The 10733-nt window shown below is 37.9% G+C and overlaps 2 protein-coding genes across 10 annotated transcripts in view; one reads left to right on the top strand and one right to left on the bottom strand.

Moving 5' to 3' along the window:
- Positions 1-123: 123 nt before the first annotated feature.
- brms1la (BRMS1 like transcriptional repressor a) lies at positions 124-6082 on the bottom strand. Of its 3 annotated transcripts, XM_086093941.1 has the most exons (10): positions 5694-6082; positions 5517-5567; positions 4685-4838; positions 4521-4611; positions 4302-4429; positions 4144-4223; positions 3607-3703; positions 2622-2711; positions 2446-2510; positions 124-2362 (listed from the first exon to the last, which is right to left on the bottom strand). In XM_086093941.1, the coding sequence occupies exons 3-10, from the start codon at positions 4821-4823 to the stop codon at positions 2264-2266; spliced, it is 789 nt and encodes a 262-aa protein (XP_085950067.1). In that variant the 5' UTR covers positions 4824-4838; positions 5517-5567; positions 5694-6082; the 3' UTR covers positions 124-2263. The 3 variants fall into 3 exon arrangements, with proteins under 3 accessions (XP_085950067.1, XP_085950066.1, XP_085950068.1); XM_086093940.1 differs by lacking the exons at positions 5517-5567; positions 5694-6082 and adding an exon at positions 5377-5445; XM_086093942.1 differs by lacking the exons at positions 5517-5567; positions 5694-6082 and adding an exon at positions 5377-5419 and having other exon boundaries at positions 4685-4816.
- The window catches only part of ralgapa1 (Ral GTPase activating protein catalytic subunit alpha 1), an 83467-nt gene continuing 78464 nt past the window's right edge, over positions 5731-10733 (top strand). For 5 of the 7 annotated variants that reach the window (XM_086093933.1, XM_086093936.1, XM_086093934.1 and 2 more), the window contains exon 1: positions 5731-6176. In XM_086093933.1, coding sequence (XP_085950059.1) covers positions 6071-6176 — 106 coding nt within the window. In that variant the 5' untranslated portion in view covers positions 5731-6070. The remainder of the gene's footprint in view (positions 6177-10733) is intronic. The other 2 variants (XM_086093938.1, XM_086093939.1) reach the window with 2 other exon arrangements.

The following is a 10733-nucleotide window of genomic DNA, read 5'->3' as shown; positions in this document are numbered from 1 at the left end:
ATGGGTATGAGTTTATTTTTACTTCCCCACTCTAAAACATTTTTATATCCACAGTACCTCATAAGGATCGGACCTACGTGTATGCCAATTTACCCATTAATGACATTACTAGCAGACGCCACATAAAGCTCTAGAAAATTCATTTTAATAAAACATTCCATCCTCAGGAACTTTAACACAGACTGTGTGAAAAAACAAAAATCCTATTATTACCAACATCAGCATAAAAAAAAATGTAATGGCAGTTTGATCATCAATTACAAATGAATGAACATTTTTTGTTCATCATATCCTCAACATGGATGTGATGATGCATCCTCACCGCTGGCTTAAATGAAAACGGGACAAATGCTTACATTAACAGATCAACAGCAACTAGTTGTTGAAGATGGAGGCATGTTTATATTTTAAGTAATTAAGATGAGACAATAAAGCAGAGGTAGGTAAGTTCAACATGTAACCATTTGGTGTTTTTAAATCTTTACTTTTTGAAATGCCCCCACTTGTGACCAAATCGGGTTTGCTTTTGCAGGGAGTCCCCGAGTGGCTGTCATAAAAAGAGATGAGAGAAAACCAGACTCAGAAAGGAAGGTATCCCATAATATTCATTCATTATGCATTTTCTTCCTATTAAAGTGGTGTAAAGTTTAGAAATGTCCTGAAAGGTTTGCATCTACCACTTCAAAATTAAATATAGAACTGAAGTGCAGTTCAATGTGACCATAAGAATCACACAATGATGCAAAAATCACAAATACACGACACTAGTGATGGGAAAATGAAGCTTCGTGAAACACTTGTAATATTCTTTTACTCCTCTAGATGGTGCTTTTGGTTTAGAATTAAGGCTAGTGCAATGGATATTGATTACATTTCCACTGCATCTTTAAATCAAGAGCCATCAAGAGGAGTAACAAAAAATAAAAAATCACAAGTGCTATTGTTGTACAGGCAATAACAATTGCAGTAACCACCAAACTGTACAAAAGATTTAAAAAAATAAAAAATGTTAAGTCCAATTAAATTAATCTTTTCAATAAAAAAATGAAACCACTGATATTGCAAAATGCAAACACAGTTCCCTGCATAATAGTTGTAAGGGCCTATGAGGGGGAAAAAAAACTCAGAAGAGGCCGTTTAAGACAAAATCAAGGCATTCCTATTTGATAATCAGTCACATTCAAAAGTCTTGAATCAAAATACGAATGAAAAAAAAGTTCAGAATTGCAGCTTTTATGCCATGTTATTTACGTCTAGTTCCATCTTTCCTCAGACGAAGATTCCCTTCCACCTATGTGATGAAAGGGGCAAAAGTATGGGGAAAATAAATGATCTGCTCATGATCCAAAACACACAAGCTAATCTGTGAAGCATGGTGGGGGTCATGGGTCATGGCTTGGGCATGTTGGCTGCCCGCTGAAACAAACACAAACTGAAAAGACTCTGCAGTAAAGGCGTTGGGAAGAATTCCAAATGAAGAATGCAACAGTCTGGTGAAGTGAATGGGTCGCAGGCTTGATGCTGTTATTGAAAGGAAAGGATCATTGCCACCAAATATGAACTGTCATTCGCTTTAAGTTCATTTCGTGAAATAAAAGCTGCAATTTTGTCTCATATTCATCTTTTGATCTGAAACACAAATATCTTCAGTACACAACAACAACCAAGGAATTGACCTTGCCGTTCCAATACTTTTGGATGGGACAGTCATCCTTGTGCGTAATCATTTCTGTAAAAAAAAAAAATCTAACACTTACTGCGTTAACCTGAAATTCCTTTTACACTTGAGGCCATTTTGCACCCTTACCAAAACACTGAATGTCCGTATTCATGGTGCCAGCAATTACAGTGTGAGAATATCAAGCCTTAATTGACATTTCTGAAAGTTACCAAATAGAAAGAAGTCTGCTGCCTTTTTTGAAGCACAAACAGACCAGCTGAGTGTCATTCCTGCACAAAAATGCCACATCATCGCTTTTAGGTCCCGGCAACAGACAATAATGTCTCATAATTTGGCATGGATTAGAATATGACAGTTACTGTAAGGCTCTGTTTTCCCATATCAGCACAAATGTTCTTCTTGGTCTCTTATGTTATCTATAATAAAGTATAACAAACCCAAGATTCAGCATAAAAAAATTCAAATGTCAAATTTGACCTTAACCCTATGGAGTTCTCAGGCCATAATCTTGCTTATGTGTTCCCCTTGGCCGCGGCTCAAATGTGCTGTGAGTTTCCACGTCATGTTTTGTGTCGCCGAGTCTCAGCAGTTGAGAATGGGTCGGCTTCTGTCCGGTCTGAACGGGAAAGTGGGGCTGTCAGACTCCGACTTTCCTCTGTGGGGGCCAAGGGTGGCAACAGCCTGGATGACGAGACACACACACGCATGAGCTTGAAAAACACTTCTTTTTTTTTTTTTAGGTCATTCTGACACTTAATGCCAACCTTTCTGATTGCTGTCCAGTCCTCCAGGATGTCCAAGTCAGGAAGCATGTAGACAATATAAGGGCGTAAGAAGGGTTAAGGTTAACCCACAAGTGTCATCATAAGCCATTTCAACATTAGAAGCACAATAACAACTGTAAATGTGAATAAAAAACAGATGACCAGCCAAAGGATATCAGACACAACTGAAGGTCGTCTCCTCTTTTTGTCCAGACTTACAGCATCTCTTCTCTTCTTCCTTCCCGATAGCTCGTCATTCCACAGCTCTGATGAGGAACGCACAGAAAATATTTGAATGCTGCTAGTGTTTCTTTTCAATCAGTGGGACATTGTCTGTAAGGTAGAAAAACATTCAGCCAATATTAGCCCTTTTCAAAAATAATCATAATAGGACAGTTTTGCCGTTTACACGCCAAAACATTCATATTTTCTCATGAAACAGTAAATGCTGTTAAGCGTTGGAGTCATGCAGAAAGATGTGGTTGCTCCGTTTGTCCACAAGAGGGAGCTCTGGCTTCATTCAATCCAAGAAGCATCTTTCCCAGCTCAATGACTTGTGCCGTTCTTACAGTTCTACATTGCCAGGCCGCCATTATTCGCAATAATGTTGGAATACATAACATTTCAGCATTAGTGTGACTGTCGAAACACACATTTCTTGATGGAAAACCTTTTAAAAACTATTACGCCAATAATGAGCCCACTAACAAGTTAAATGAGATGCAAGGCATTGGGTCAACTGAAATGCTCGTTTCTGAGTTTTTTTAGACACTACACTAACATAGTATGAACAATGATTGTACCAAATGAGGCACAAATTGCAGATTTCGACTTGCATTGCAATTGCAATGCTTGCATGAACATCTATAGCAGCCGTATGGCTGATGAGAGCTGATATTACAGGACGCTACTCTGCTGATTTACATTACCCTAGGTACTCTAGTTACTTTATGTAAATGTAGCAGGGTTCATCAAGTCCAGCTTTCTTGGTAGCTGTAGTTTACAAGGCAGAAAACAAGAACTGGCTAAGTGGGGCTAAAGGTTTAGCCACATTTTGTGGCTAAACCTACACTGTTGACTACACTTAAGTCTGGCTCGTTGACGATTTTTATTGTTTAGTCACATGGCTACGGGGTTTTAGGACCCATTGCTAATTGTTACCTGATGTTATATCAATGCTGTGTCTGTCTTCTTCCAATCTTCTTATTTTCTCCTCCAGTTCACTTTGAACGGTGTCAAACAGCAGCAGCTTCTCACTCTGTACACACACAGTAAATCAAGCATCTCAGACCAAACACATAAGCATTTCAATATATTGTCTGCATGTAAGCCAGGTAGATGTGTTCTGCCACCACTATATTCCGATCATCCTCATATTGCATATTTTTAAAGAGGGAGAATCCCTTGTGACATAATGTTACTGTCAGTTTACCTGACAGTAGTACATGAAAACATAAGAGCTTGCTGGCCCTACTCTTTTTGATTTTTAATTGATTTCCCAAAAATAAAACTTGACACAGATAGTATTTAATAACTTAAGATACATATGTAACTATCGTTTAATTAGCTATTTATTATTTGGGACTGAACAATTATAATTACAGTAATAAGCCTAATCGCAGGTCTGTGATTTCAAAGCATCATTGCACAGCAGAAATGGAAAGTCAATTAAAAGTGTGAGTGTTTCCCCTTTCTAACCTCCCAGTGCTGGCAAGCTGCCTGGATCTCACACTTGTACTTATTCTTCACAGACTCCAAGCACAACTCCTTGTAGATGCCTGACAAAAACAGAAGGATTTGGAACATGAATACAGAAGGCCAGTGCGTAAAGACACTTTGTGACATGTTACAATTACCTGCCACTTTGGTGCGGACCTGCATGTTCTCCAGCAGCACTGCCAGAGGGTCCAAATATTCTGCTGCACGGCCGGCCTCCACCTCTGCCAGCTTGCTGTTGACCTGAGTGAGACGTTCCCGATACAGTCTACACACACACAAAATATTGATTTTCAAAATGCTTTTTATGTCCAAACAGATGGAGCAAATATCAACCTTGGGATTAAAAAGTTTCTTACTGGTCTTTGAGATCGGTGAACTGTTTCTCCAGAGTTGACATTTCATCCAAACACTCCACCCGTCTTCTCTCACAATCCTCCTCATCCATTTCTGTGACATACAAAAGTAACTAATGCACACATTTGTAGTTGAATAAATACACAACTGCATCTGACATTCCTACCAGAGCTGTCTCCATCTTCGGAGACAGAGGAAGTTTCAGAATCCTCCTCCTCTGAACTGGATCCTTCTTGCTCCTGATCCTCAACTTCCATCTCCTCCGCTGTACTCTCCTTTTTTTCCCGGTCACGATGCACTGGCATAGCAGAAAAGTCACTCTGGTAGAGCACAAGAAATGTTTCTTTACCTGGTAGTTCTACGACTCACTGTCTCATGTTTAATTTATTGTGAACGTTTTCTATTTTCGCTTCAACTGATTTGAAGGGACACGAAAGTAATACTAGTTTTGTTACGTATTAAAAACTGGGTTGCTACATGATGAGTACGTGTTCTGTTCGGTTGCTTGTGTTATTTGACTTTTGTTTTGGATTCAAATGTGTATTTTTTCCCCTCAAATATCCCCGCAAACTGTATACATATAAAAAATAGAATTTTGTTATAAAACCCCTTTCTTGATATAACTTTATACGTACTTATTGCAATTCTCGCAAAACGTATGGTTGGCAAAAGATAAACACAACAAATTGCAACGTTAGCTTTTTAGCACGTTTAGCTACACAAACTGCAACAGAGGTACTTGTTGCATATTACGCATATTTCAAAACTAAATTAGGACTCACATACGTATAAACAGTTTGAGGTTTGTTTCAACACTATGAATTTTCAAGAAAATATGTCCAAGTAGAATTTTCCTACCCTAAAATGCTGCCCAAGAACCAAAGAAATGCTAAAAACAAATCTCTTTAGGATGAACTTAAAGGTGTTGGGAATTGTAGTTTTCTAATGCAGATCACGATTTATTGACAGCGCAAAAAAGCCCATCATTACTACATTACCCAGAATTCAACACCGGCTGAAGGCGGTCGAATGGCGTTATATCCCAGTGCCTGTAAAAATGTAAAATGTTGTCTCCGATAAACATTTCTCATATTTGCATTCCGTTGCAAAACGCATACTAGTTCACAATAAAACGGAACTTATTATTGAGTGTGTTTCTGTTGATTGTATCTTACCCATTATTTCGTTTCCCCTCCCTTCTCCGCCATGATGTTTTCTAAGTGAGCCGAAGAGCTAGCTAGCCTAGCTCAGTAGCTTCATGAGCCTGCAGACTGTTGTGGAAAGGAGATGCAATGGATGGATGTTACACCCGTTGTGGTCCACCAACTATGAGGCTTACTGTAAATAAACGGTGTCCATTTGGACACGGTTTTCTAATGGGCCGCATCAGTGCTAATATCGTAACGCAGTGTGAGTGATTGCGTTAGGCAGGAGGAGACGTTCGGTTATTATTTGAAGATTAACGCTAGCCGAAGCTGTCTAAATCGCTACGTTTTAGAGCTAGCACTTCCTCGCTGTCTCAAATTTATTCCTGGAGTCTCCAGCTTCAGGGATGTTTTCCAAAAAGCCTCACGGGGACGTCAGAAAATCAACACAGAAAGTGTTGGATCCAAAGAAGGACGTCTTAACGAGGCTCAAACATCTCAGAATAGTCATAGGTAAGTTACATATCCTTAAGATGTTACGATGCTAACGTTCATTACTACGTGACAGTCTTGGAATGTCATAGGAAACTAACAAACGGAGAAAAAACACATTTGAATAGCTGTTAAGTCGATATATGTTGTGTATTTCTTGAAGCTTTTAACAGGTTTTGTAGCACCCATTCAATCAGTAGTTTAATCGTGCTCCTGTATAATTTTGTGCCCCCCACCTTAATTTCTAACTGTGATGTGCCTCTTATGAATTCAGGGGTGAATTTTGGCGTTTTGGAGTTCGTTTGAACACAATCTCTGTTTTTTTTTTAAGTACAATTTTTTAAATGGACACAATTTAGAAACCTTGGCAGAAGAGAAATTGTGGGGGTGAAAATAAAGTTTAAGATAAGATTATGATCTTTGTATGTTGCTGGAAGCATAAAATACAACAAATGAAAGTGGTCTGTTTAGGGGTGTGTCTGGCTGCTTTCTTGTTTAACTGTATCCTATTTGGATTACAATAACACTTAATAAGGTGACTTGTTAAGTGTGTTTGGAAGAGTCAGTAGACCGTAACAGGATTTGTTAAGAGCATATATAGATATCCTGGCGAGAGTTCCTTAGAGTTTCCTACACATGTGCAGCCCACACCCTCAACATGCAGACTGACTGGGGATGAAAACAACCTTGAGTATTTCCTCTCCATGTCCTGTACAGTAGCCCAACTTCCTCTCTCCATTGTTAAGTCTCTCACTTTCTCACAATGTCTCTATCTCTCTCTGGACAAAGGGGTGTGTCTCCTTGCTGTTTAGGGAACACAAAACCACATAACACAAGCAGACACTCTTGCAGTATGAGTGCTAGTTCAAAAATGAACCCACAAACATCTGAACAATAGTCACATCCGTGGAACAATCACAATTCACATGGGCATAATAAGGCGTGGCACATTGTAACACTTAGGCAGGTTTTTGCAGCAGAAGTCTTATTTCATCTTGTCAGTGTTGACACAGTCCTCACAGGGAACCAATTTCAGTGTCCAGTAGGGGTGTGAATTGCCTAGTACCTGGCGATTCGATTTGTATCAAGATTCATAGTTGACGATTCGATTCGATACCGATTAATCCCGATGCGAATCTATAAATTGATTATTGTGATTTTTTTAAAACTCAAATTTAGAACATACTAATCAGTAAACTTGTACATGTACACTGTAAGATTTGTATGAAAATGTATTTATGTATCTGAAAATTCAGGCTTATAACTGCATTTAACAAACAAGTTGCAGTCTGTTTCATGTTTGAACAGCACTGAAATAAAATATTAAGGCTTAATGTTCCATTAATATAACGTTCTTCCATGCTTAATGTGTGAATCCTAACACTAAGTAAGAGGCTTTGTTCAATTGTTTAAAAATCAATTCGGCCGCATATCGAATCGATTCGAGAATTGCTCGCTGTAATATCGCGATATATTGCCGAATCGATTTTTTCTAACACCCCTAGTGTCCAGTGTCCACCCTAAAATATTACCACTGTGTCCACTGGCCAGGGCTTGACATTGACTGTTTTAGCTCACCAGCCAGTGGTTTTCCCAGCGTTACTAGCCACTGAGCATTTTCAGTAGCCATAATTTTGTCGTTGGATAATAAGGGTTATCCACAGGTTGAAGCACTTCCTTCCGGTTCAGGTGACTTGCAGACCAGGACAAAACAACTGTAGAAAAATATTAAATAGCGGATGCTTATGCCAAATTTTCCATTGACTGAAAGAGAACATTGTAGCTGTGTCTGATTATCGGTGATTGTTGCTATGGTGAGGCAGCACACTTCCGAGCATGTTTTGCATTTTGCAGTGCTCCTTGTAAAATAGTTGTTTCTCTTTATTGTTTGCTTTGTTTTGAGTGTGTCTGTGATATCTTTGGACATGCCATACAAATTAACATGTCAGATGAAAGGACAGGAAAGAAATATAAGCTTTTGAACGTTGGCTCAAGTGAGTCAGTCAGTGTGTATAGTGACTGGGCGTGAGCCGTGGAAGATAGCAGCTCTTAAGCAAATGTGCATTCTTTTAATCGCTTGTGGGAATACCACATATGATGTTACAATGGCATTACAATATTATCATATAATCCATCCATCCATTCATTATCTACCGCTTATCCGGGGTTGGGTCGCAGGGGCAGCAGCTTTTAGCAGGAAAGGCCAGACTTCTCTCTCCTTAGTCACTTGGTCCAGCTCAATCTGGCGGGATCCATTCCCAAGGCATTCCCAGGCCACCTGAGAGACAGTCTTTCCCGCCAGTGTGTCCTGGGTCGTCCACGGGGATCATATATATTTTTTTTACAATTTTAACTCTTACTGCCAAAAATGAATGCTGCCAAAAACGTTAGTTGACGTTTACTATGTTGTTGTTTTTTCTCAATGGGCAGTGGAACTTGCTGCGCAGCGCTCCTTTTGTAAATGGGTTTCATCACAAAACAGCCAATAACTGCGGCCAGCAAATAGCAGCATTTTATCTCTTTTTAATGGGCCCCCAGTAGTATGGTATTATAGTATTACAATGAAACATGACAAATCTGATTAAATAGAACGTTTTCAAGGATGATGTGAATGATCAAAGCCTTTTTCACATTAAATGTAATTCACAGAGCGTCACAAAACAAAAAATATTAGTGTCAAAGTCACTGTGCAGAAAATGTATCTTTTCACATAAGCTAATTTTCTCCTTATGTTTTAAATTTTTGCTTAATGTCACTCAAATTACCTATTTCCAAATGGTGATTTGACACATAATTTTTTTTCTAATGAAAGGATGGAACGCAATCTTTCATGTGGCACCCACCATGTTTATGTAGTCACAGCACACAATATTCTATTTGCCTTGAAAGATGAGTTAAAATGCTCAAAATTCCTATAGCTTTGGATAATTTGGTTTGAATATATTGAACTTGCGACTTCCAGCACAGTTTATGATCAACAACAACACCGAAAAAACATTTTCATATACTCTTTTTAACTCAATATTATTGATCGTAATTTGTACTGGATTATTAGTCTGACGATATCCAAATAATATAAATTTAGTTTTATTTATATTTAATGATAATTTATTAATGTCAGACCATCGTTTTAATGTATTTAATTCCACTTGCACTGTGTCCAGAAGCTCTGTTAAGTCTTTCCCGGAGCAAAGCAAAGTGGTGTCATCCGCAAAGAGAGTACATATTTAAATGATTCTGATATGTCATTTATATATAAAATAAATAATATAGGACCGAGGATTGACCCATGGGGAACTCCACATATTACTTTCATAAATTCAGATTTTACTTTCTTGTAACTGCAGATACTGTTTTCTATTTGCAAGAAAATCAGTTATCCATGACAAGGCTTTGCCTCTAATTCCATATCTTTCCCATTTTCGTATAAGCAATTTATGGTCAATTGTATCAAAGGCCTTTTTAAGGTTAATGAAGACTCCAATTATATCATCTTTATTATCAATAGCATTTGCAATTTGCTCTGTCAGATTAATCAATGCCATGGTAATTGACCTATTGTGTCTAAATCCATATTGTTGTTCATTCCGTAGATTATGGCTCTCAATAAAATGAATTAATCTAGTTACAAAATGTTTTTCAATAATTTTTGAGAATGGGGCAGAAGTGATATTGGTCTATAATTTGAAAAAGTATGGACATCTCCACTCTTGTATAATGGAATAACCTTGGCTATTTTCATTGCATTGGGAAATATACCTGTTAGGAATAACTGATTGCAAATGTATTTAAGTGCTTTAGCTATATGCTCTATAATATCTTTTTCTTTATCAATATCACAACAATCACTGGATTTTTTACTATTAAACTTGCAAACCAAATCTACCAATTTTTCCTAAAGAGATGGAGTAGACATAGATATTATCTCCAAAATCACTGACTGTTTTTTTGGAGATAATATCTATGTCTACTCCATCTCTTTGTAGAGGATCAACAATCTGCTTTGCCAAGTCAGATCCAACATTTACAAAATATTAGTTAAATTCATTTGCAGTTTCTCTAGATATGGATGGAATTGCTGTGTTATTTTTGATAAAATGGGTTGGCTGCAGATGGAGCCCCAAGTTGTACAGGACTACAGGAGAAAGTTCATACACCCTAATAGACATGCCAAGTTGTTGGATTCCTAATTCAGATATTCACTTTGTGATAATGGTCAGGTCAGAATTTCTTACTATTGTTGGAACTGGCCTGTAGTGGACAAGCAGTAAAATACCGTAAACACTGCGGTTTCCATGAAAATTTGGCAGTTGTGAAATTTTTAGCGATGTTTGTTTGTGATTGACATTTCTCTGTCGTGAGTTCATCAGCTAGGACACTGTGTGTATAAATCTATGGCAGGATACACTGATTGGACATATTGACATTTCTGAAGAAATGGGTACCCAGTATGCTAACATCTACATCGATTTGATTAAAAAGAGAGCCCCTCCAGTTTTATTTAGAGCTGTCAAACGATTAAATTTTTTTATCAGATTAATCACAACTTAAAATTTTGAGTAATCACGATTAATCACT

This window comes from Leptonotus elevatus, chromosome 14 (assembly GCF_054856555.1).
Source record: "Leptonotus elevatus isolate MCC_2025b chromosome 14, RoL_Lele_1.0, whole genome shotgun sequence".
Taxonomy (NCBI): domain Eukaryota; kingdom Metazoa; phylum Chordata; class Actinopteri; order Syngnathiformes; family Syngnathidae; genus Leptonotus; species Leptonotus elevatus.
The sequence above is the reverse complement of the archived record's forward strand: the minus strand, read 5'-3'. Positions and strand labels throughout refer to the sequence as shown.

Excerpts from the sequence above, each read along its gene's own strand:
- brms1la (XM_086093941.1), bottom strand. The coding sequence starts at position 4,823 with ATGCCAGTGCATCGTGACCGGGAAAAAAAGGAGAGTACAGCGGAGGAG. Across the intron at positions 2,712-3,606 it reads CAGCATTGATATAACATCAG|AGCTGTGGAATGACGAGCTA; the intron begins GTAACAATTAGC and ends GTTCCTCATCAG. Across the intron at positions 2,511-2,621 it reads ACGACCTTCAGTTGTGTCTG|GCCCTTATATTGTCTACATG; the intron begins ATATCCTTTGGC and ends AACCCTTCTTAC.